The sequence below is a fragment of the Peromyscus californicus genome, unplaced genomic scaffold (assembly GCF_007827085.1).
Source record: "Peromyscus californicus insignis strain IS unplaced genomic scaffold, ASM782708v3 Scaffold_19__1_contigs__length_69161282, whole genome shotgun sequence".
Classification (NCBI taxonomy): domain Eukaryota; kingdom Metazoa; phylum Chordata; class Mammalia; order Rodentia; family Cricetidae; genus Peromyscus; species Peromyscus californicus.
The window spans coordinates 7,756,859-7,783,527 of NW_026294491.1; the positions used below are offsets into that span (position 1 = coordinate 7,756,859).

Here is a 26,669-nt window from a genome sequence, read left to right on the forward strand (position 1 = left end):
GCCAGGGCCGGAAGCTCCTCTTGGCATGGGCTCATTCCCTCTGGATGATGCCTTTCACAGTCACTGGTCCAGTACACAGAGTACGAAAGGAGACTAGGGGTCCGTGGCGGGGAGTGTGGGGAAAGAATGGGGATCCCTGTGTCTGGTGGTCAGGACACAATACTACTGTGTCTGTCAGTCAACTGTTCACCTGTGGGGTCTGCTCCATTAGCCCTGGTGTTAATTCATTTTGCCTTGATGCAGGGCAGGCCAAAGAGAGCGCATTTTCACATGGAGTGTTGAACAGACTTGGGAGGCCCATCAGTGGCCAACAGTTGTCTGTAGGAAGGGCAGGAAGACTTCCATCCGCTGCCCTCTTGTTTCCGCTGGCCCCTTTCTCACGGACTCTGCCTCCTCTCCCCACAGACTGGGACGAGTGCGCACACAGCTCTGAGCACGACTGCCACCCAACTGCCCGCTGCATCAACCTGGAGGGCTCCTACACATGTCAGTGCCTCACAGCCAGGGATGCCAACCCCTCCCGGGCTGGCCGGGTCTGCAAGGGTGAGCTTTCCCAGCAGTTCTCTGAGGGCTGGGGTGGGAGGGCCAGCACGGCCAGGCATAGTGCTAAGGGCCACAGCAATGTTTCTGGGTTTTTGTTTTGTTTTATTCAGAAGGAATTAATGTGATGCTAAACGTACCTAAGAGCAAATGCAGTGTGGGTTCTGTGGTTCCTTAGCCCACAGCAGTTGCAAAATATAATTGGAGTAGATGTTTTTTTATAAATGGGTAAAAGAGCCCACGTAAGCAGAGTACCCCAGCTCCAAGGAAGTCATGAAATGTCCTCAGGCGTAGGGAGTCCTCTCTTGATGGCTTCAAGATGGATAGACTTGTAGAAACCAGGTGTGCTATAAAAGGGCCCCCCTAGGGGGCTCCTGAGTCCTAGCCCTACTACATCTCTACCTCTCAAGTCTTTTAGCAGGGGGTGGGGGTGGGGGCTGAGCTAAGAAACAGGAGGCAGTTACTTGCAGATCTCTGATGCTGTGTCTGATTAGTTATGTCTGCCCATATACACATCAGCTACTCTGTCTGATTAGTTATGTCTGCCCATACACACATCAGCTACTCTGCCTGATTAGTTATGTCTGCCCATACACACATCAGTTACTCTGTCTGATTAGTCATGTCTGCATTGGGAGCATGCTGGAGCAGAGATGTTCTCCTCCTCCTCTTCCTGTGCCTCTTCTATCTCTGTCTCTCTGTCTCTCTGTCTCTCTGTCTCTCTGTCTCTCTCTCTCTCTCTCTCTCTCTCTCTCTCTCTCTCTCTCTCTCTCTCTCGTGTGTGTTTGTGTGTGTGCATGTGGGGGGGAGACATTCACACCTGTAAGTGCGTGTGCTTGTGGAGGCTGAATGTCAACCCTGAATGTCATTCCTCAGGAACCATACACCTTGTGCTAGGATTAAAGGTGTGTGCACCACTGCAGGGTCTGTCACCAGGATCTGAAACTCACAGATAAGGTAGACTGGCTGGTTACTGAGCCTCAGATATCCTCCTGCCTCTGTTTCCCCAGAGCTGGAATCTCAAGTGCACATTACTATGACTGGCCTTTTTTTTTTTAGGTTTACTTTTAGTTATGTGTCTGCATGCTTGTCTATGTGAGTGGGTGTGCATTAGTGCAGTTGCCTGCAGAGGCCAAAAGAGGGTGCCAGATTCCCTAGAAGTGGAGTTACAGGGCATTGCGAGATGCCTATTGAATCTGGGACCTGAACTTGTGTCTCCTGGAAGAGGAGGAGCAAGTGTTCTTCACTGCTAAGTCATCTTTTCAGGCTCACCAAGTGTGGGGGGAGGCGACACGACAGATCTTTTGCAATGCATTGTGTTTCTCTAGGGAAAGCTTTTGCTGTGGGGAGACTCTGATGGCCTTGCTGGCTGTTTCTGGAATCTGACAGTGGATGTATTTTGCAGGTGACATGGTGACCCCCATAGGAGGTGGACTGTCTGTAACAACAAAGGTCACCACCCCAACTGTCAGCGTGGGAATAACAGGCTTTGGCCCAGAGACCCTTACCTTGTCACCAAGTCCCAGGCACCCAAGGAACACCCCAACAAAAAGTCAAGCTTGGACCCCAGGGCCTCCATCTGGGAGAGATGGTAGCAGCACAGCCAGGCAGGAGAGGACTAGCACAGGGCAAGGTGTGGAGACGCTCAGCACGGCCCTAAGCCTGGGGACGAGCCATGGAAGTCCCAGCAGTATGACAAGCTCCTTTCCCAGCACTCTAGGGCCAACCTATGGTTCCCCTCAGAAGACCACAGACGTCCCACTGCATTCCACTAGAGAGCCCCAGGAAAACTTCACCATAGGCCCACCCTCGGTGACCGCTTCACCCACAAGCTATGTTGTGTGGCACCCCAGTCCCATTTGGGAGACACCCCCTCCGAACTCCACAAGACTACAGAATGAAGTTTCTCGACCTTCCTCCTTCCCTGGCCTGCCCTCGGCCTCAACCCCTGTGGCTCCAGAGCCCCCTGCCTGTGGTGAGTCATCGGGGGCAGGGAACCAGCAGAAACCCTGGCCTGTGTGAGTCCTGATGTCAGGGTTGCCAGAAACATGGAGTGTCCTTTCTCATCTCGAATGTATGTGGACCCAGGTATAGCACAGTGGGGTCCTCTGCAACAGGTGTCTGGTCTAGTTAGAAAGAGAAAGGCTCCCTTTTCATCCCTTGCCTTCTCCCCCTTACTTCCTAAGAGCACTTGGCTTTCAGTAACTGGGGCAGAAGTTGGCGAGGGGAGGGAGGAAACTTAGGGACTGTGTGTCCCATTTGCACTGGACAATCCCTTGAAGGTTGGATACCCCAACAGTCCCATAATCCCTAGCAGCACTGCACCCTCAGCTCTCACTGGTGTTACGCCATCTCAGCTTCCTGAACCCCAACTTTCCTGCTGACCCTGTTGAACCCTCAGTTCTTCCTCGCCCGAGCCACACTGGACCTCCAGCGGTCATGCACTCTGGAAGTCTGTCCTTCCAGCCTTCTATACCCAAATGTGTGCATGTCAGCTGTCTACCCCTCACAACTGTACTGCAACCCCCCCCCAGCTGATCCATGCCATACACAAAGCTTGTCATCAAGTCCTGGGGGGATATCCAGGAAGGAGTGACCTTTCCAACCGGCAGATGGGCAGGGGCTCATAGGGGCCTAGCTGACAGCCCCCCTTTTTGTCAGCTTGCAGAGCTGGTTCCACTGTGGGCTTTGCCCAGACTGAGCCACTGTCAAGGGTGAACTCCTCCATTGTTTCCTCTGTGCCAACTCACATGTGCCAGGATTGTCCCACAGGAGTCAGGGACTATCCAAGGGACTCTCGAGCCAGCAATGCCAGTGACTGGCCCTGGGACACCAGTGTAGGGTTAGGGTGGACTTTCTTGTGGAGGAACCACCCAGAACCTGCAGAGGAGGAGTGGTGTGTAGGCCCCTAACCATCCTCTGGAACAAACTATCCCAGGAACCAGTTTCTATTGTCTAAGACACGTGGCTTCTGCTGAGAAGCCAAGCTAAGGGCCCTACAAGGTCCTGCACACAGGGGCACCATCTCTGTGAGGGGTCATGACAATCTGTGTCACTGGCTGGTATCACCTCCCCTCCAGTGTTAAGTGTTGGACTTTGGGAAGCTCTTTTCCTGTTTCTCAATGTATTTGGATTGATCTTCACGTCAGTATGTATGTCCCACTTCCCAGTTCCTGGACCCATTGGGAAGATCACCGTCTCCAACGTGACCAGTACCAGCTTCTCCCTGCAGTGGTCAATGGACATCAGCTTCTCGCCTACCTTCTACCTCACTTTGGTCTCTCCTCGGGGACCCGCCGTAACTATGGAGACCCAGGACAACAACGTGACATTGTCGGGTCTGGAGCCCGGAGCATTGCACCTGGTAGAGATTGTGGCCAAGGTGTGTGGGAAAGAAGGTTCCAGAACACAGCTGAGAGTGAGGACAGGTAAGGATCTCTGGGAATGTGGGTCACCAATTAAACATAAGAGGACAAAAGACACACATGAAAGGTTGAGCCGAGGAAGGCCTCCCTGCTGGGTATCCATTCCCTTCTCAGCATGGAAGCACCTGGCTCAGCTTGTGAGGGGATGGTGGCAGAATTGAATAATGACACAGGGGCCCCATTACATGGGAGACAGTCCTCCCCACAGTTACATGGTCAGATAAAATCCTTTTTGTTTTTTCTCCTCATTACTTCTGACTTCAGTTTTCCCAGCACATGACTTCTTATGTGTGTGATACTGTAGGGAGCTTTCGCATCACAGAGAGCCTCCCACACACTGGGGGCTGTGTCTTCCAGGTCGGGGGTACATTTCTTGGGTGATGCCCAAGATGACCTATTGGGGTGCAATAAGAACAACTCATGGCCAACAGGAGAAGAAGGAATTTGGTGGTGTGGGGATGGCCTAGCAGGGAAATTCCTGAGTCTGAGGCAAGCCGGGAGACCCCTGAAGGTCTCCCTCACTCTGGAAGGAAGGGGTTGTACATGGATGTGTGGCCCTGCCCCTTAAGACGAGTCCTATGTCTGCTCTTCCCTATGCTCCTGTCCTGCCTCTCTGACTCCTACATCAATCATCAATCAGGTTGCATGTGCCACTGGCCATGGTTCTGGCCTTTGGGCACAATGACAGCGATGTCCCCCAAAGACTTGAAGTTTGAGGCTCATCAGGAATGCGTAGTGGGATGACTTTATGGTTGTCTTAGGACTGAGTGAGATTCCCTCGGGAGGTGGGTTTGAGGTCGTCAGGGAGAGAATGCTGTTGCTCTCATCTGATGCTCAAGGCCCCTTACATGAAGCAGGTATGCCCCAGACATTCAGGGAGGGCCTGTGTCAGAAGCCAGGATGTCACTGGGGACTATTCCCAACTATGTTCATGTTCCATATATTCCTGGAAACCTTAGAGGGCAAAGACTCACAGAGAACAGGCGGGGTCATAATGGAACGGTCCTTAGACCACAGAGAGGTGTGTGTACAGGGTGAGAAACGAGCTGCCTGAGCAAGGCCCGCAATGAGGCATGGGCTCTGAGCAGATACCCCTTGGCTCTGATTGTCTCTTGGTGCCTGTTCCCTCTCAAACTGTCCCAGTTTGCTAGCTAGGTATCTGACTTTCAGTGAAGCCTCAAGGGAGGCCCACTGCATGCTATTTCACATCCTTTGGAGCCTGGTGGGCCATGTCCGTGGGCAGCAGTCACTAGTCCTTCTTTGGAGCCAGGTCAGCCTGGATACTCATGCAGTTAACAGGGACACTGAAAGGACAGTCTGTGACCTAATGCATGCTACATCCTGCAGTGGCCCGGAAACTTGCGGGTGAAGTCCGGATAGCAAACATCCGGTATTCAGAATCCCTCCGAAATGCCAGCAGCAGGGAGCACCGAGACTTCGTACAGTTATTCTTCAGGACGGTGAGTGGGGATGGTCAGTCCTACTTCCCTTCCTGGGGGAAAAAAGGAAGGAGGTGGGATGGGAGCTGGGGTGGGAATGCTAGGTGCTTCCAACTAGGAGTAAGATTCCTGGGGTTTGTGGACTCCCTGTTTCTGGAGGAAGCTGAGCCAGACTCCAGCAAGTTTGAGCGTCCTGAACTGTGTGGTAGAGGCCTACCTGGAGGCAGACGCCATCCCTTCCTCCATGCACCTTGCTTCACGCTCCCCGTGGAGCAGAAAGCTCCATCTGCATTTATCAAAGTGCTGAAGCAGGGCTTTGGTGGTGCAGGCCTGTAACCCTGGCGACTCAGGAAGCTGAGGCATCAGTGTGTGTGTGTGTGTGTGTTGTAAGTTCAAGGCCTGTATGGGCTACAGAGAGAGCTCAAGGCCAGCCTGTAATATGTGTGCACCGAACACATGCATGCACACACACACACATACACACACACACACAAACAACCACACACATATACATATACACACACAAATGAGTATTTAAAAATGGAGCTCCATTTCAAATACCATGAGAAATTTAAGTGTAAAACCCAGTGATTTATACTGTTTGTAAAAAGTCTGCAGCTACCACCACCATCTAATTCCAGAATGTTTAGTTACCTCAGTGTGGAAACCCTGTACCCATTCTCCCTCTGCCCCTCCCCCAGCCCCTGGGCCGCTGCTCTGCTTCCTTGGACCTGTCAACTGGATGCACGTGAACAGGGACAAGATTAAGTAGCATGTTGTTTTTGTCACTTAGTTAATGTGCTCCAGGTTCATCCGACATTGCCATGTGCATCTGCACCCCATTTCTTTGATGGGTGGATACTGCTCCATCATCCCTTCCCTTTATTATCCATCCACTCAGTGTTGGATAGCCATGGTCCTTCTGCTCTCTGTCCAGAACAAAGCTGCTCTGATCACGTGTGTTTCTCCCCTGCCTTCCCTCCAGCTCTCTTTGGGACAGTAAACTGTTATGGTGTAGTACAGGTAGCAATCTCAGCATGTTTTGGTGCTATGGTAATAATTACTATTACTCAGACAGAGTCTCATATATCCCAGGTTGACCTCAAACTCTCTATGTAGCCAAGGATAACCATGAACTCCTGGTCCTCCTGGTTCTACCTCCTGAGTGCTGGTATACGGGTGTGCACCACCAGGCCTGGTTTATGTGGTATTGGGGATGGAACCCAGGGCTTCACGTATGCTAGGCAACACTCTACCCGCTGAGCTACAGCCCCTGCCCTAGTATACACCACTTTAAAGAATGCACTATATTACTATAGGAAATGCACTTACCATAATCTCGTGACCTTGTTTACCTGGTGGAAATTTCAACCTTCTTTTAGCTCTTCCATAGTCAGAGAGTTTGAGTTTTAAGGGCGGGTTGGACAGTGCCACCTAGTGTTGGCTGTGATAACACGCTGGTATGTCCAGAGCCAATGGGCACTACTCTCCAATAGAGTGGACCATGCAGGCTCAGGAGCTGCTCCACTCTAGCCCCATGGGATCTGAAGCCCTGCCTTTCATATTTTTGAATTCCCAGCTCTTCCAGTGCCTGGACCCAAGAATCCCTAGTGGTGTGACTTATGTGGTGCATCGCCCCTCTTTAGCAAATGGTGGTTTTAGGTAACATCAGGCAACAGATGTTGAGCCCCTTCCCCACTTTGGTGGCCCATTACAGCAGCTCCACCCCAAGTTTCTAGATCAGTCTTTCTTTTTAAAGCCATTTCCTCCTTGGTCCATTTTTGGACATAGTTGCTTTATTTGCCTCTCGCCCTGGGATAGAAAATAATTGTGTAGCCATATACACAGGCAGGCTACCAAGACCAGCTTTGGAGGTGGTAGGCTAATGTTTCATCATTTCCTAGCAGGTTCTGGAGCTTTGCCTGGAGACCACTTTGAAATGGTGACATTACCCCAATGCTGCAGAAGATCTGCCTAGGAAATCGGGGGTGGGGTGGGGTGGGGTGAGAAGCAGGAGTCTCTAAGATAAGCACAGCAGCTGTCTGACGGAGCCCCCCAAAGGCAACTGGGGTGGGGTTGGTGGTACTCAGCCTATGATGGGGGATAATGGATCTCTCTGTCTTGGGTGATATAGAGGAGGGGAAGTGGGGCCAGGAGCTCATGCCTTGGGGTACCAGCCCTCATGGGTTTCTCTGACAGTTCCTGGAGATGCCCTTTCCAGGAGTAATTTGAATCACATGGACCACCGAGGCTCATTATAAGAGCATATGTCTTTAACTATGTTGGGCTGGATTAGAATGATGCAGCCTGTGACGACTCTGCTCTTAAGGTTAGAGGACAAGAGCAAGCCCTTCAGAGGTGGGAACTGTGAGTCCTGTTAGGGCTGCTGGAGCAGCTCATTCAGAAGTGGTCTGTGAAGAGGTGGAGAGAAAGAAGAGAGGGGAAATGTTCAGAAGCATTATCAGCCCCCACTGCCCCCCACCCCTGAGCTAAGAGCAACCTTTAATTGGCATTGTGAGCTTTCGTGTTGCAGGCCTATGAGGGCGGAGTTCTGCTAGCATGGCCCCCTGCTCAACCCAAAGACAGCTCTCTGCAGCTGTCTACTGCATGTAGGGGGACAGAGTGCCTCTGGACATCATCAATACCTGCAGGCATTTGGCCTGGGCTTAAAGGGTCCAAGAACTGATCTGGGGCCTGGACCTTCTCACCACAAGCCTCTCCTGCTGCCAGGCAGAGTACCAGGACAAACGGCCTGTGGCCTCAGGGCAGGTCTTCTCACAAAGCCTGTTTCTCGAAGGTGCGGGACTCCTTACCAGCCACGCTGCGTCAGCACATGGACACAGGCGAGATCCGTGTGGACATCATCAACATCACAAATGGCAGCGTCGTGGTGGAGTTTAATTTGCTAATAACGGCAGACTTGGATGTCAGGGAGGTGTCTGCCACCTTCCTCACAGCCCTACAGAATACATCGGTGCTGGAGGTGGTCAAAGGCAAAACCTTTCTACAAGGTATGTAGGGGCTGGGCTCTCAACCCTGGTCTGCCGCAGTTCTGGAAACGAGGGCAGCACAAAGTGAGCTGTGGCTCTTGGTTAGGAAGCTGTGTTTGGGGCCTCCTCGTGGGTCTTCCTAGGAGCTACTTGAAGCATGAAGTGAATGGAGGCTTCCTTGTCATTCTCTTTCTCTCTTTTTGCTTGTTTGTTTGGTTTTTCGAGACAGGGTTTCTCTGTGTAGCTTTGGAGCCTTTCCTGGAACATGCTCTGTAGCCCAGGCTGGCCTGGAACTCACAGAGATCCACCTGGCTCTGCCTCCCGAGTGCTGGGATTAAAGGCGTACACCACCACCGCTGTCCGGGTTCCTTGTCTTTCTTATGGCTGCCATGATTATTGTTAAAAATGGAAAGGTTGAACCTTCAAAAGTCAGAGATATCCCTCCCCTGTCTCCTGTGCTTTGATGGGCTGAGAACAAATGGGTCCTTCTGAGCAGCAGGACTGTCCAGGATGTTTCCATGGAGATCTTAGCAAAAGTACCAGGGAAGAAAGCAGGGATGGGAAGGCAATTTAGACTCTTCCCTCCTCCAAGTTGAAGATAAATGACACATGGCTCATAGATAGATCATTAGTTTATTTTGTTTAGTCGGGGTCTCACTGTGTAGCCTTGGTTGGCCTGGAACTCACTGTGTAGACCAGGCTGGCCTCACATTCACAGAGATCCACCTGCCTCTGACTCCAAAGTGCTGGTATTAAAAGTGTGTGCCACCATGCCTGGCTGGCCCTAGATGGTTTTATGCTTTGTTTTGTTTTTGAAGACTTTAAAACTGAATGTCTTCTTTAATTTGAAGAGCGAGAAGGATTCCCTAAGCAAAGTCAGGTTTTCAGAGGAAAGGACTGTGATACTTGAATTGCCTAAAAAGATCAACCCTCCTGTCAAGCAGAACACAGTCACTCTTGTAGAAATGACAAAAGAAAACTTTTAACAAACTAGTGAAGAATTAGCAGCTTGAGTGCAGAGTGAGTTCACACAGGACTGATAGATACTGAGCCTGATAGGTCTGTGTGCACAGGATGATAAAGGACAAAACCCCAAAGAAGTGTAAGTCATTGACACATGATCACCAAGGACATGGCTCCCTTTGTCCATGAAACTGCAAAAGGTAAAAAATACTATAAGATATAAAAGCTAAGTTAGAAATGAAGCAACTGCCACATTCTCCCTGACACCAGCATGGGCCCTCACAAGGCATGGTGAGGAGCTGCTGTGGAGTCTGCAGAGTGGGCTGGCTGGTGGGTTAGCATTTTCTCTCCCTTTTTGGAAACCAAGGCAGTGATGGGTGCCAGTAGTCCACAGCATCTCTTCCTCGTTGGCTTGGCGGTTGATTCTGGGACTTTGTCCTGGGTGATGGGACCTCTTCGTTCAGACCATAGTTAATGCAAAGACAGCCGTCATCAGAGCACCTTCAAAGGCCAAGTCATTGGAAATAACCAATAGTAAGAAGCAGGCCGAGTTCCGTCCACACCATGGGCTGTTGTCACCTATGAATGGAGTTTGCTGAGACGGAAGATTCTGAAAAATCATATGCTGAGTTACAACAGGGTGTCATGTGTGAGTGTGCGTACATACTTGTGTATGTGCCGAGCAAGCACAAGTGTGTATGTAAGTGCATGTGAGTGTGTATGTGGGGACATGTGTGTGTGTGCATACTAGGTAGGTGTGCTACCACGGAGCCACAGCCTGGAGTCTGCTTTGTAAAGACCAGAAGGAGGCCTGTGACTCTGCAGTCCTGTTCTCTGTGCTCTTGGCTTTGCGTTTTGGTTCATATCCCCATTCTGCAGGGCTGGCATACTGAATGGGCAGAAAGATGGAAGGTGGGGGCAGGGGGGGTGTACCTGCTGGGTTTAGTGCTTTGCTGCTTGGGTCTCCAGTTCTGTGCATCTCCTGACTGCAGTGGTGGATGGGAAGAGCTGCAGCTCTGCAGGAACCCCTTTCCTGTCTCACAGGGCTGTATTCGTCCAGATTAGCCCTGGCTCCCACTCCCACCGCAGCTCCCACCCACCCTGAAGGGTCTCCTGGACTGTCCTGAGCTTGCCACATCCACGTGGCCTGTTCTCTGGATATGTTTTTCCTGGACTGTCCTGAGCTCGCCACATCCACATGGCCTGTTCTCTGGATACATTTTTCCTGGACTGTCCTGAGTGTGCCACATCCATGGGGCCTGCTCTCTGGATGTTTCTGCCCACCTCCTGGGATGCCCTGCCCTGGAAGGACTGTGCAGGCAACTAATGGCACCGTCCACCCCGGAACCACTTGCAGGCCTGTCATGACTCCTGTTCTCCTGTCCACGCTTTTCAGATTACAATGAGTGTGAAATGAGAGAGGATGACTGTGAGCCTGGGACGTGCAGAAACACCTTTGGGTCTTTCACGTGTAGCTGTGATGGGGGAGGACCTGACTCACATGTGGAATATTCTGGAAGATCCTGTGATGGTAAGCCTTTTCTGGAATGCTTCTCTCTTAAGGAAACTCATTCCTAAGAAAAGGGGGCTTTTGTCCAAATGAAGTCAGCACATTGTTTATGACCTGGGCAAGTTTTTTCTCTCTCTTTGTGTGTGTGTGTGTGTGTGTGTGTGTGTGTGTATACATGCACATGTTCATGGAAGGTATACATATGTCTGGCTCTCCCTCTTCTTTCATATATGTCCAGTGGAGGGAGACAGCCACTTGTGTGAGTGAAGAGTATCTGGGGCAGAGGACCTACTCTGTGTGGGAGAAACAGAATACAGAGGAGGTCAAGTTATGTTGGAGCTGGTCATCAGGGCCAACGAAGTCAGCACTTAGCAGTGTGGGCCCGATCATGCAATGGAGACTGGCTAAAACGTGGGAGCCTGCAGAAGTGGGTGGCAGAGGGAAGCATCTGGCCAGAGATGTGGGTGACATTTACGTGGACGATCTTTCTAGAGCTCCCTGGACATTGCAAAGCTGTGAGCTTTGGGGCAGGAAGGAAGTCAAGGCAGGAGCAAGGGGTATGGGCTCCTGAGAGGACAATTTAGGACTCTACATGGAGATAAACCTCAGAGCCTTGGAGACAGGTTACTTGTCCATTCATGCTTAGCACATCCATGGTACTCGAGGACCAATGGAAGCCCAGTAGCCTGGACACCGTGGCTGGAGTGGGCAGCTCCTGGGTATGGCTGCTTTAGAGCACAGTGTGGGGCCTCAGAGGTCTGCCCTGTCCCTCCAGCCCCAAACAGACTCACCCAGAGCCTTTGTCTCCTTGGAAACTGCAGGGGACTCTTCTAGCAACATAGTCCAGACCCCAGGCCCAGAGTGGCCCCCTACCCCAGCAGGAACTAGAGGTGCCCCTTTGCCAGATTCCAGCTCTGTGGCCCAGGGCCAGCCCCGGCGGCTGAACCTGACAGACGCAGTTGGCGTATCCTGTGAGATTGAGATGGTGGTCATCACTATCCAGAAGCGCTTTCTGCAGCAGGAGGCCATACCCGAGGCCTCCCTGTACCTGGGAGAGCCCTCCTGCAACGTGAGCAAGAGCAACAGCACACACGTGTTCCTGGTGGCTGGCTGGGGCGAGTGCGGGACCCTCGTACAGAGCGTGAGTGCATGTGGCTGTGAGCCACCTGGAGGGACCTCAGTGTGGGGAGGGTTTGTGCCTGGTAGGGCGGACCGGCGGGCGGCAGGGTCTTCACTCCTGGGCCTCTGACTTCTAAGTGACAGAACCCAGAAGAGGAAGTCAGATAGGCCCACGGTTGTCACAGTCGGTACACTGGAATCCTAAAGGAGATGCAAGCCTTACATTGCAGAATTCTTCTAGTGCAAAGGGCCTGGGGTTGGCCGGAGTCAGGGTTTAAAGAGTGCTCTGTACCCAAGCAAGATGGGAGGGGAAGGTAGGAAAAATGAGAAATCCAAGAAGTCATGTGGGAACATGTGTGTGCATGAATGTGCATGTTTATGCATGTGTGAATACACCTGTGTACACATGTATGTTCCCTTTTCTCATAGTTATGTGTGAGTATGTGTATGTGTTAGTCATATTTCTGTCACTGTGAGCTAAGTCAAATTATGGGAAGGGAAGGTTTGCTTTGGCTCACACTCAGAGCTTTCAGTCCACGGTTGGGTTGGTCGGCTCCATTGCTCTGGGCGGGAGAGCTTGACGGGGCAGTGCTGTATACCTCATGATGGCCAGAAATGGGGGAGAGAGGTGGGGAAAGAGATGAGTGGGGAGGGGAGGGAGAAAGACAGGGTGGGGAGGGGGGGAGGGGAGGAAGATGGGGATGGGAGAAGAGAGAGAAAAAGGGAGGAAGGGAGGGAGGGAGAGAGAGAAAGAAAGAGGGAGGGAGACAGAGCACCAGCATGTGCTAAGATCCAAGTGTTCCTTCAAGGGCTTCTCAATACCCTAACTTACATCATCTAGGTATTGGTGGAAGTATTAAGGCCACTCCACATAGTTAAAAGGGAGGTTTATTTTGTGGGGTAACTTACAAGTAAAGGGATAGGTTACAGGGTCCAGGAGAGGTGAAGTGCGGTCCAGCAGTGTTCTCTGGAGAACTCTGCTCAGTCTACCTCCAGCATCCAGGATCCAGGAACCAAGAGAGCCGGCACATCCGGATCTCAGGTCTTAAGCACTCCTGTCTCAGCCCCGCCTCGTAGGCATCACAGTTACTGGAAGCCTCAATGGGGATAGTACTTCCAGGTCAAAGCTGGAACAGCTACCCGCTACATCTAGGCTCCACTTTCTAAAGCCTCCCAGTTGCCCACAGATGAGCAGCCACCGTGAGGGGCCAACAACCCGCCCCCACCAGCCCCTCACAAGCTGCTGTGTCCAAAGAGCATCCACTAGGACACCAACAGTGAGACCCGTAACTGTACCACGTGCTCTCAAGTGTCCTCTGCATGCCAGGCTGTTCCCAGTGTGTCAGCACATCTTCACAGGGACAGGATGCAAGGGCCTGCAGATTGAGGGGTAGCGTGGCCTCTGTTTTCAGTCCGGCTGGGTTGGGGGAATGCTGAGAGATGCCACGTCATTGATTAGACGTGGTATGACATGATAAGACGCAGCTTGAGTCAAGGACACAGCTGCGCACATACGATGGCAGATGCATGGTCGGTAGGCTGGCCTCCTTTTGGTGAGTAGGATGGGTTCTTGAGGTAGGAACCAAGGCCTGATATGAAAATCTCTAGGTGACATCAGGGGACACTTGTCAGGATCTTCACTCTTCTGGGGATTGCCCTCCAGTTCCTGGAATATAGGGGCAGTTGGGGCTGGGGCACACTGAGGCTCAGGAGATCACTTACACCCCATCTGTTTATGCGTAGAACATGACCAGCACAGTGGTGACGACCACACTGAAGAATGACCTGTCCCCGGAGGGCGTCATCCACCACCTGCAGATCCTCAGTCCCATCCACTGCGCCTTCCGCAATGACCTTCTGACTTCCTCAGGCTACACCCCGCAGTGGGGGTGAGTGGGAGGCTGCCTTGCCTCCATACAGCATGGGCTCCCTCTAACACCTTTGCTTAAAGGCTCTCTAGGATGTCCATCCTTCAAGGGCTTTCTTGAGTCTGTCCACACAAGTGGACGGGACTTGTGCTAACTGCCGGCTTCCCCCATTTCTGCCCCAGTCCTTCATAGGATTAACTAGAGAGGGCCAAATACCTTCCCTGTGGCCCATCAGCTATGAGGAAGAGCCTCTAGGGAGCAACCTCCACCATGGCCACCCTCACTCCAGGGCAACCACCCACACAGAGAGTAGTCTGCCTTTTTGCTTGCAACCAGCTGTGCATGCATCACCTCTCCTTACCTGGGCTCTTCCTTGGCTTCTGTGCCTCCCCAAAATCCCCTTTTATGGGGGGAGAAACTAGAAGAAAGCACTGCATAAAGTAAGCTTCACACAGCCTCTCCCCCACAGGGTCTACACCATCTTCGAAGACCTCCACGGCACCGGAAGCTTCATCACTGAAATGCAACTGTTCATCGGGGATTCTCCCATACCTCAGAATTATAGCGTGTCTGCCAGTGATGAGATCAAAATCGAAGTGGGGCTCCACAGGCAGAAGAGCAGCCTTAAGGTGGTGCTGACAGAGTGCTGGGCCACCCCCTCCAGCAATGCCAGGGACCCCATCACCTTCGGCTTCATCAACAACAGGTAGAGAGAGGCCACATCACCTCGCCCAGCCCTGCTGCCTACTTAGAACCACTTGGAATTTCCAGGCAAATGCTAATGAGGTCTGGGTTTGGGGCGAGATGAGGCAGCAGCTCCTGAGACTTCCATGGAGGTTGTGGGATACCCGTGAGGGGCAGATGTTCACAAGAATCATGCCTGGGGAGCAGCTGACTTAAGGAGCCATGTTCCCTCCCTCAGCTGTCCTGTTCCCAACACCTACACCAGTGTGATCCAGAACGGCAACTCCAGCAAGGCCCAGTTCAAGCTGAGAATCTTCTCCTTCGTCAACAATTCCATCGTCTACCTGCACTGCAAGTTGCGTGTGTGCATGGAGAACTCCAGGAACACGTGCAGGATAGTAAGCGTGGCTCCTCCTCTGCTTCTGGGGAGCGGGGATGGGGGGGTGCGCTTTCCTGCTTGGTAGAGGTGTTGCTCTACCCATGAGGACATGGGGACAGTGCTCAGAAGCATGCAGCTTAGCGGGAGAGTGCAGGACAGGGAGTGGCACACATGGGGTGTGTTGATTCAGTCTAAACATGTTCTTCCTGAGTTTCATTGTGACATTTCCATATGTATGTATAGTTATACTTTGTTCTTATTTACCCCCATCTCTCCTTCCTCCTCCCATGGCCCAACTTTCTGCTTGCTTACATCACACATACACACATACTACACATACACATACCACACACACGCACATATATACACATACATGCATCATATACACACACACATACCACATACACACACATATATACATATACCTATATACACACAAACATGCACACATACACATACCACACACACATATATGCATACATATACACATATACCACACACATATATACATATATATATATATATACACAAACATGCACACAAACCACACACAATATATACACATATACATGCATACATATACATATATACACATACCACATATACACACATACACCACATACACACACACATATACATATATACACACAAACATGCACACATACCACATACACACACACTCAGACATACCACACACATACATATACATACATACACAGGTACATATACATACATACAACACACACATAAACACATTTTTACATATACACACATATTTACATACACCACACACTCACATATGTACATACACAACACATATGCACACACACATACACCACATACACCATTACCCTCTCTTTGCTCCCTTCTTCTTCCCTTCAGGCCTCTTGGGGCTACACCTGAGTTTTCTGGTTTGCTTTCTATTGCTGTGATACAATCCATGATCTACAGCCACTTGGGGAAGAAAATAATTATTTTAGCTTATAGGTTAAAGCCTATCGTCAAGAGAAGCCAAGTCAGGAGCTTGAAACAAGAAGGATGGCGGATGCTCCTTATGGGCTGGCTCCCCCTGCCTGCCTCAGACCTAGGAACGGCACCGCCCATAGTGGGTCGGGTCTTCCTCCATCAAATCACAATAAAGAAACTGTCCCACAGATGTGCCCCCAGGCCAATCCAATCAAGGCAACTTTCAGTTGAGGGTCTCTCTCCCCAGGTGTGTCAAGTTGACAATAAAACTAACCAGTCATGTTACCCACCCCACCCCCAATCAGCTGTGCGAATTCCCCTCAGATGGCGTTGAAGCTGAGGTGTAAAACATTACATTAATGCCGTATTAGCACTCTGAATAGAACATCACCAGCCGTCAGCATCTCTAGCAGCTTTTTCTTCCCTGTGCTCAGCATTGACACAGAGCTTATGAACAATTTGCATTGTCATTTACCCAGACTATGTGTGTTCCTCCTTTGGGAGACATGCTTGATACTGTACCCATCTCTGAGGGTGACAGAGATGCTGGAATTTTTCCAAGTGACAAGTCTTTGGCTATTAGCAGGGTGTGGATAAGAGGCACAGTGAGTCATTCCACTTTCTCACATAGTAGGTCTTCCTGCAGGCAGAGTTGACTCCCCATGACACACACTGAGGGGCATGCCCCAGTATACACCTGGAGTCGCAGGGGTTTGCAGAAACAGGGCTGGCAGTTCTAGCAACTTTCTCTCTGCAGGGGCTGCTGCTTCTCACGTCTTTGCAACCTGATCCCCACCCCCACCCCACCCCCACCCCGAGTTCCTTTATAGTGGGCTTTCCATTAGTTCCCAAGGCTGCAAGACAAGGTATGACTGAGCCATTAAAATATTAGAAACACGCTGCTGAGTGAGTCGGGAACCCACGGTGTTGACAGGCTGGGTTCCAAGTGGTGCGGGAGACTCTGCCGTGGCCTTGCCCGACTAAGAAGAGTGGCCTCGCCATTCCCTGACTTACAGAAGCTCTTTCCCTCAAGTCTGTCCATGTGTCCCCATCCCTCTTCATTTTAGACCTCACCTCCAGGGTTAGAGTTCATCTCAACCCGATCATTTTTCCAAACAAGGTCAACTGGCTAGTTTTGTGTAAACTTGACACCAGCTAGCAATTTGAGAGGAGGGAGCCTCAATTGAGAAAATGCCTCCATGGGATCAGGCTGTGGGAAGCCGGTAAGGCATTTTTTAAATTAGTGATTGATGGGGAGGGCCCAGCCCACTGTGGGTGGTGCCATCCCTGGGGTGGTGGTCCTGGGTTCTATGAGAAAGCAGGCTGAGCAAGCCATGGGAAGTAAGCCAGTAAGCAGCACCCCTCCATGGCCTCTGCATCAGCTCCTGCCTCCAGGTTCCTGCCCTGTGTGAGTTCCTGCTTTGGCCTCCCTCAGTGGATTGTGATTCTGGACATGTAAGCCAAACACACTCTTTCCTCCCCAAGTTGCTTTTGGTCATGGCATTTCATCACAGCAATAGAAACCCTTACTAAGACAATCAGAGTTAGAAGGCTGGGGTCGGGATGCCAACATTTTTTTGGGAAGACCATGGTGGATATTGGGTATACAGGGAGCAAATTGCACCGTACCACTGAGCCACACAGTGATTTTGAAAGGCAAAGGTATCCGGGGGAGTGAAGGTCTGGTTGAACCTTAGGAGGATACAGAAGGTTGAGTCTGGGTTGTGTGGTTGAGGCATGGTCCTCGGGAGGGATGTTCCCTCCATCTTCCCCTATGCTTACCCCACTCCATGCCTCTCGTGCTTTGGGTGGTGCTTTGGTTTGTTTTGGTCAACTTGACAAAGCCTGGAGTTACTTAGAAGAGGAAAATGCCTTCATCAGATTGCTTGTGTGCAACTCTGGAGGGCTTTTGCTTGATTAGTGATTGATGTGGGAGGGCCCAGCTCACTGGGGCCAGTGGTCTGGATTGTGTAAGAAAGCAGGACAGCAAGCCGTGGGAGCAAGCCAATAGGGAGCTTTCCTTCATGGCCTCTCTTTAGCTCCTGCCTTCGTTCTTGGTTTCCCTCAATAGACTGTGACTCGTGTATGTAAAGCAAACAAATCCTCCACAAGCAACTTTTGCCTGGGGCATTTCATCACAGCAATGGAAACCCTAACTAAGAAGGGTCGTGTTCCACCAGAGTCCACTGCTAAGGCTATCCTGCTCCCACATCCCCATCTAGATTTACCTGTCCAATTGCTCAATAACGCTCTTCTAGAGGACTAGATAGTCAGGGTCAGAAGAGGAATACTCTAGACAGTGAGTTTATGCCCTGTAAGCACCACGGGACAACTGTGAAGCTTCTCTTGTCCAAAAAACAGAGCTGCAATGACTTCCGGTTGCTGAGAAGCAGTGAAGCCGAGCACCAGATGTCCTGGGGGCCCCTCCGTAAGTCTGAAGGTGAGTCCTCTGGGTTTCAAAGGCAAAGAAACAATCCTGTCTGCAAAGTGCCAGTGTGAAAGCGCCTGTTTGAAATATGGGGCTTTAGAGATTTTTCTAAAGGACTCACAACAGTGGCTAAAATCTTCCTCAAGAGTCTTTCATGGGGTTCAGATTGTCACATATTGGACAGGATTTGTTCCTCTTGGCCACCCTGAGCAGTGGGATCTAATTCTATGGCCTTGCTGTGGGGAAGAGTCCCAGCTTCCAGAGGTCCAGAGCACTGAGTTTATGGCCTGCTGTGACCTGAGTCCTAGGAAGCCAAGAAGGTCTTTGACCCTGAGTAAATGTCAAGTGGATACAAAGAAGACCCATGCTGTGAATAGACAGCCACAGTGTGTGTATGTGTGTGTGTGAGATAGAGAGCATGTGTATACATGTGTGCACACATGTGTAATTGCACAACCACATGAAAGAGCTGTTTAATTCAGAAGATAAACAAAAAGCACACTTCAATCCTCCCTGGGTATAAATGCCTACCAGATGATTATATTCATGTATTTTCAGAATCAATTTTCCAAACATGTTTCTCTCCCTATATGATCTAATTATTTGAAAAAAATAGAGAATCGGCATGCTTTGGGTACTAAGACAGAAGTTTCTAGATGCCTCCACTTCTGTCTCTTCTCTATAGTAAGAATTTTCAGGCTTTAGCTGATATATGGCTGCCTGGAGTAAAAAGAAAAACCACAGCTCCCAACCTCCTTGGCAGCTGAGTGTGGCTGGGGAGGTCAGCTCTGGCCAGTGAGAGGGGAAAGAAAGCCCTGACAACTCAAGGGGACACTCCTCAAGGGCCACCCAGTGCCATCCCTGGCCACTTCCCTCTTCCTTGTCCCCTTTGACATCTCATCTTTGTGCCAGAACGAGATCCAAGCTTTTCTCTTTGCTCAGTCTAGTCCTGGATGCTTTTCTTTTCGTTAGTTTTCCCTCCTAACCCAGACGGTCTTGTGCCTCTCTGTATTTTCCTGCATAACAGCTCCTGGGATTCAGGCTCAGGGTGGGAGCTGAGATGCAGGCTCGGGGTGGAAGCTGGATTCCAGGTAAGAGGACAAGGGATCAGCAGGCAGGTGCTGGCTGGAGTTTCTCAACTGTTGCTTTTCATCCAAACATTGTGAGAACAAAGCCTTAGGCACAGATGCCAAGGCACACCCCTAGTTCACTAACTCAGATTGTTCTAGACCCAGGTAGGGGTTCACAAATGATTGATGATCTGTGTTCTGAGACCTAGGTGCAGGGGGGTCCTCAGGTAACTGCTTGTCTAGATTCTAGAGCTGCATGCATTTTCTCCACTCATTATCCCCTTAAATTGCTATAGATAACTGGTCAACCTGGGGCTCCAAGAAGAAAGATCATAAGTATATCACATGTTCTCATTAATAGAAATGGGACTGCTCCATTCATTCATAGATGTCGGGGAAATGTCAATAGAGTGTGAGAGGTACTGGACTTGGAGTTAGTAGATCAGAGTTTGATCATAGCTGATGTGTGAGCTGTGTGGTATTTGCAATATTATTGACTCTGTCCATCACCATCTATCCATCCATGCACCCTCTGTTCATCATCTATCTTCCATTGATCCATCCAGCCTTCATCCATTTATCATTAATCTATGCATCCATCTATATGCCTTCCATGCATGCATTTAATCTTCACTAATCCATCCATCCATGCATTCTATCCATCTACCCATTAATTATCTATTCATCAGTATATCTACCGCCTGTTCACCATACATGTATACAGATAGACAGACAGACAGACATCCCTCTCTTCCTCCATCCACTATGTGTCAGGAATGCTGGTTTTCCTTTGTAAGGCTGTAGTTACAGCAAATTTCCATGCCTACCTCTCAGGGTTGTATCTAGTGTGAAGTACAGGTCCTTTGAGAACCCCTAATTGGTGAGGCTCCCTAAATTTAAAATTGGGCTGATGATAATACTTTTGGGATGTTGGGCACACCACCTCTCATTCCTCATTTTCCCGTTGTGAAATGGAGATATTATTTCCTACTTCAGACAGAGCATGGCCCACAGTCACTTCTGGGTAAGAGTTGGTTGTGGCCACTTGTACCAAGCAGAGATCTACACTAGGCCAGTGCGGAGAGCATTGCACAAGGGTGTGACTGATCTGTCACCAAAGCGCAATGGTCCTCCTGCTCACCACGCTTTCTTGGTGTCTTGTAGTTTTTATTTCCACAATATTCTCAAACAAAGGGGTATCAAAATCACTCTCAACACATGGCACCTGCAATTGGTACAGGCTGCTCTGTTGCAGGGGTGGGTGTTAGCTGAAGTGCTGTGGGAGCCTGCAGGGACAAGGAGAGGTCAGCAGACACGTTCCTTCAGGCTCTGGCCTCTATCCCCATGGTTACCATCACTTCCCCTTCGGGGAAGCATCAAATTCACCTTAAGATCTGGGAGACTGTATGTGTTCACACGACTGGAGCTGAACGGTGGTGAACCGGGCCTCAGAGGCAGAGCCAGGCTGCCCATTATCCTCTGCTTGTCTTTGTCAAAGGGTCGGGGCCACCTTTGTGGAAAGGGCTCCTCCCACACCAATACCACCACTCCAGCCCACATGCGCATAAGTAGCCTGAGCATAAGTCACCGTGGACTGGGTGACTTAGGACCACAGAGTTGCAGTCCCTCACAGTTTCAAGAGACGGAAGTCTGAGATGGGGGTGTGGGCAGGCCCTGCTCCTCTGAGACCTGCAGCCAAGCATCCTGCCAACCTCTTCCAGGTCCCGCAGGCTGTGGCCCATTTTTGGGTTCCCCAGCTCGCTATATGTAGCCCAGCTACATCCCACTGCAGCCGTCTTATAAGAACACTAGTCCTACTGTGTGAGGGCCCAGCCCCTCCAGTGTGGCCTCATCACTAGTATCCCTACAATGGCCCTGTTTCCATATGAGTCCTGTAGCTCTTGAATTTGGGCTTGAATGTGTCTTTTCCTGGGACAAACTTCCATACATATTTTCATGTGTTAATGATCATAGGGAAACACAGTCTTCCTTCATCCTGAATATGTGCTGTCTGCTTTTAACCCAGTTTGGGACTGTCCTGCGGCTACTGCCTCACTAGTCAACTAATCAACCTGCTTATTTTGTGTTGCTGAGCAAAGATGTGGGTAGTGTGAGGTGACTGGGGGATGTGCAAATGTCCAGGACAGTTACTGAGGCCGCTGCGTACTTCTAGAGTATATGAGCTGGGATTCTAAGTACCAGGAGGGCTTGCTTCTGCTCCGTGTGGTTCATATGTGTGCTGGGAGGCTTTGCTTCTGCTGTGTGGGGGTCATATGTTTGCTGGGAGGCCTTGCTTCTGCTGTGTGGGGGTCATATGTGTGCTGGGAGGGCTTGCTTCTGCTGTGTGGGGGTCATATGTGTGCTGGGAGGGCTTGCTTCCACTGTGTGTGGGGCCATGTGTGTGTTGGGGGAATTTATTTCTATTGTTTGAGAACTACACATGTGCCAGTTGGGAGGGCCAGTGTGGGTCGGTCACTTGTGTGCCGGGGGCTTGCTGGTTGTCTTTGATTTCCACTCTGCGGTTAGGTCTTCTATATGCTCAGTGTCTCCTCACTTAAACTGCTTCCTGGAGAGACAGGGTCTGACGGCAAGACCCACACAAGTCACACTGTGACATTCGGAGTCTCACATGGACAGACAGAGGCCCCATGCCAGGGAACACTGTGTGTCCAATTGTACAAGCATTTCTGAGAGCTTGCTCTCCGTTTCAGACTTACCTACTGTGGACCCAGGCAGGGAACAGCCTGGCCTGCGGGCCCCACTCTCAGCCGCTGAGTTAGTGACATGATGAAGGACCAGATGGGATAGACAGCATCAGGACAGGGGCTCCATGCTCTCAAGGGCTGACAGTCTGGACTGTCACAGTCTGTTCCACAGTGCCAACAGGGCCAGTCTCCTGCCTCTGCTTCAGCATCCTCAATGCAAGTACTCCAACTGTGCTGGGAAGAGCCCCTTCCTGGAAGGAAGAGCCCTTGGGGGCTGGATTCTGGTGCCAGCTCTTCTGTGTCCCTGGAAAGGTGCCTGACCAGGCGTGAGGACCCATGCTCCTGGGGAAGTTTCACAGTTGTGGTTACTGGATGGTACCCCCACCTCAAACAAGGTTGTCTGGTTGAAAGCTTTTGTCTAGGTGGCCAAGAGGGAAACCCAGGACCACTGTGGGGGAAGCTGTGCTCCCTTTGGTCTACATCCTAGAAGACAGCATCGTGTTCACTGTGGGGCCCTAGAAGTCCCACGGGGATGGGAAATGGGATTTGAGTCATGCAGACTGCTCAGGCTCTTCCTAACCAGACTTTTCAGGATACTGGAGGTGGAGGGAATGGGGGATGAGCATGGCTGGGGTCCATCCCCAATCTCTGCTCTAGATGCTCTTGACAATGTGCCACACTAATGCTCAAAGCACTTATGGGCCCTGGCCACTGGAGGGCAGGCCAGGGGCTGGTTAGTGATTTCAATCTTTTTCCTACAATGTGAGGGGTGTGTGTGTGTGTGTGTGTGTGTGTGTGTGTGTGACTCCAGAAGGGACATTGGTGTCCTGTTCCTTTGCTCTCCACCTTCGTCTCTTGAGGCAAGGTGGCTCCCCTAACCTAGAGCTGTGAGCGCAGCCACTCCCAGCCATCCTCCTGCCTCCACGCCCACAGCACTGGGATTTCAGGTCTGTAGCCTTTATGTAGGTTCTGGGGATTCAAATTCAGGTCCTCATCCTTGCACAGCAAGGACTCTTACCTCCTGAACCATCTCTCCCAACCCTGACAGTATGGACGTTTAAAGATGGAGAACATGTTCACCTAGCATCAGGCAGACCTATGAAAGAGAACTGGGTGGTGTGTGGCCCAGTGATCAGCCTCTTCATCTCTGTGGTGTGAATGATCATCCACACCCCAAAACAAGTCTGGACCCTTTAACAGCCTCCTCCCTGTCCCACACCAGCCTCTTCTCTAGGCCCTGGAACTATCAGTCTTCTCCCTGTCTCTGCTTTGCTTGTTCTAGAGAGTTCTTGAGAATGGGTCTCACTACCCGTGGTCCTTTGTGATCCCTCACACACCGTCTCCTAGGCGGCATGTGACACCAGAGCTCTGCTCCTTTTTGTGCCTTGATAATATTTCACTGTGTAAACTGCACATAGTGGGGCTCATACCCATAGTCCTACCACATAGAAGGCAGAGGCAGGAGGATTGCTGAGACTAAGGCTTCATAGAGAATTCCAGGCCGGCTCATGCTACAGTGTGAGACTGCATCTCAAAAATCAACTAAACAGGCAAAAAACCAAAAACCAAACGAAATCAAACAAAAAACTCCATTGTGTGGCTTGATCACAATTGGCCCATTCATTCACATGTTGACGGACACTGGGGGCATGTCCACATTACACCTATTATAAGCAACACGGCCACGAACATGCTGTACAAGCACTCATTAGAGAATTTTTGTTTCTCCATTCTTTGGAGTCTATGCTCCTGGACTTTTGACTGCTGCTGTGGCCTTGGGTGGGTCCTGCTCTCGGATGTAGGTGGTATACAGGCCCAGCTGTGTCTCTCCATGAGGAGCTGGCTGGCTCTCCAGCAGTGAGGGGGCCTACCTGCTGGCAGAAGCTGCTCTCATGGGGTGAGGACCCCCGCCTCCCTTGCTTGACCCACAGGTACACACAGTGCTTTGCTGTGAGGGGCCTCAGATTAAATTCAGAGTGCGCTGCTCAGAAGTAGTGATTGAGCACCTCAGATCCAGCCCCGACCGCCAATCTAAGCACATCCTTTGCCTCCCACCAGCTTCACAGTTGCTGGGCCAGGTGCCAGGCACAGACACATGCTTCCCCTGACATGGGCACCTCTCTTACCCCGCGCCTGTCTTCACCCGCAGGTGAACCTGCGTTTACAAAGCCAGGCCTGGGGACTAGTTATATCATCATCATTGCGGTGGCTGCGGTTACTGTGGTAGCTGGGGCGGCAGCCCTTCTGATCCTGCGTTACCAGAGAATGAAGGGGAAATACAGTCTCAGAATCCAGACCGATGACTTCAGCTACCAGGTGTTCTCTCAGTAGGAGTCCCAGCTGATCGGGAGATGGGTAAGAGCGAGCATGTCCGATGCTACACCCTGCCTTCATCGCCTGTGGAGATGACAGAGTGGCCTTGGCAAGGGGTGGAACTCTGTGATCCCTAACTGACAAACTTCTCTCTCCCCAAAGCGGCCGAGAGCAGTAAGAGAGGGAACAGGGACCATTTGCAGATCAGCCAAGAGTTCTGCCATTTACACCGTGGTCTCGGGGAAGCCAGAGGTAGTGCAGTGATCCTGGGACCCACCCTAAATCGTGGCCAGGGATGGTTCCTAACCTCATCCACGAAGGCCTTGTGTTCACTGGGACAGTCCTTTATGTCCTGGGAGTGCAGCTGCATCCACTGCATCACCACAGTGCTCTGGCCAGCATTAAACTCACAGCCCTTCTGGTGGTGAGGATCTTTAGCCTATCAGGCACACTGGGTTTTTTTTTTTGGGGGGGGGGAGGGCGGGAGTATAGTTTGCTCCCACAGAGAGCAGCATCTGTACGTAGTCCACACACATCCTCCTATAGCTTCAAACCACCTCTCGATAAGCTAAGAGAGCTCACACGGTGTAAATGCTACTCAGTCAGTCACCATACTGTTGTTTGATGATGTTTGGAGCAGACAACTTAATTTTTGTATTAATTTATTTATCTGAGCGGTGTGTAAGAAAGGTCAGAGGACAACTTACAGTTTGGTTTCCTCCTTCCACCCTGTGGGTCCCAGGGATTGAGCTCAGCTTTCAGGCTTTGGGTGCCAAGTTCCTTTCCCCCACTGAACCATCTCACTGGACCCAGGGACACATTTTTGAAAAGAATGCGGCTCCACGGTTGGTGGATCTACGGCTGTGGAGCCTGAGGATGGAGGGCCCCTCTCTGAACGGCTCCTTTCCCACCTGGAGACTGATCCTGTGGCCTCCTTCCCCACACAGGGCACTGTAAGTGATTCATTCATCGAGCATTGGCAGGATTCCACTCTGGGCAGCACCGTGGCACTCTGGGCACTCTGTGGCACTTGGGGATGAGCCCCCACGATGACAGCAACCTCTGTCTGCCCCCAAGAGGCTGAAGCTGCAGAACAACACCCACCAGGCCCGTGACAGGTCTGCTGAATATGTGGGCAGAGTGCTGGAGTGGCCTTCACCCTCAAACCCAACATGGCTCCTGCACCACCCAAGCTACCGGCACAGCCTTCCCAGCTTCGACATTCAAGCTGCCTTTGTGACTCTCGCTCACCGACAATTACATCACACGTCACATCTTCGCAGACACTGGACAGTGCCTGTGATGCTCTTTCATGAATGGATCTATCTGCTACATTCTCCGCTGTGTCATGGTCCGCACGCAAACACTCTGACTCTGCTCTCCTTATCAGCATGCGGCTTTCACTTACTCAGTGACTCAAGGCATCCTCGATGAATACGGGAAGCTTTCTCCTGAGTGATAGACGCGTGATGTGTATACGCCACTCTTCCATGGCACTTCCATGGCCATTTTTCATGTAATCCCGGGAAGGGGAAGGGGCAATTTACCCACTACACCACAAGAAGGCAGGGGAGGGGTGGGGGGAGGTATGTACGATGCTAACAGGTCCTCTACTTTGATGATTTGAAAGACCAGAATGTTAGCTAGCTCACACCTAAGGCAATAGTGAGATTAGAATTGCAATGGGGTTTTAGCTTTTCATTGATATGCTTAATTCTGTTGCATGTGATTGTCAGTCACTTACACAGAATATTTAGGGGAATGGGTCCTTTGATTTATTGCATATTCTTGGAGTAAGAATGACGACCAGGAATCTGTGTTTCAAGCAATAAATTTCTCCTGCACTGAAGTATGGCTGGCTGTGTTGCCTCCCTGTGTGGCGCAGATCACGTGACAGTCTCCCTTAGTACCTCCAAGGGCCAGTTGGCTCTGTGCTGGATGCTCCAGGGAGGTGCTGGGGCTCCCCAAGTCTCATCCATCAGTTCCGACTTCATCTCATCACCTTTCATTGACTGTACATAAGATCAGAAACCCTGGTTCCTGAGCCCAGGAGCAGGCAGCTCTTTGGAGTCTGAAGTTCTCTTTTACATTTCACTGGTTTTCCTGCAGTCTCCATTAGCAGGCCGTGTGCTGTTGTCTGTGCTCCTGTAGCAGGGAAAGCTTGGCCGCCACCTCATTGTCACTCCTTGCTCTATTCTTGGGTGAACGCTTCCTGAGCAGTCACGGTGCACCAGACCCTGAGCTCAGGGCTTCAGACAAGAGGGTAAGAG

At 51.0% G+C, this 26,669-nt stretch overlaps 1 protein-coding gene across 1 annotated transcript in view; it reads left to right on the forward strand.

Annotated features, from left to right (window-relative positions):
* Positions 1-26,223, forward strand: part of Umodl1 (uromodulin like 1) — a 53,061-nt gene extending 26,838 nt beyond the window's left edge. The window contains 13 exon segments of the mRNA XM_052743863.1: positions 406-543; positions 1,946-2,515; positions 3,711-3,968; positions 5,313-5,425; positions 8,202-8,415; positions 10,754-10,888; positions 11,689-12,008; positions 13,730-13,875; positions 14,324-14,560; positions 14,777-14,936; positions 18,245-18,323; positions 24,236-24,441; positions 25,347-26,223. Coding sequence (XP_052599823.1) covers positions 406-543; positions 1,946-2,515; positions 3,711-3,968; positions 5,313-5,425; positions 8,202-8,415; positions 10,754-10,888; positions 11,689-12,008; positions 13,730-13,875; positions 14,324-14,560; positions 14,777-14,936; positions 18,245-18,323; positions 24,236-24,417 — 2,552 coding nt within the window. The 3' untranslated portion in view covers positions 24,418-24,441; positions 25,347-26,223.
* The last annotated feature ends 446 nt before the right edge of the window (positions 26,224-26,669 follow it).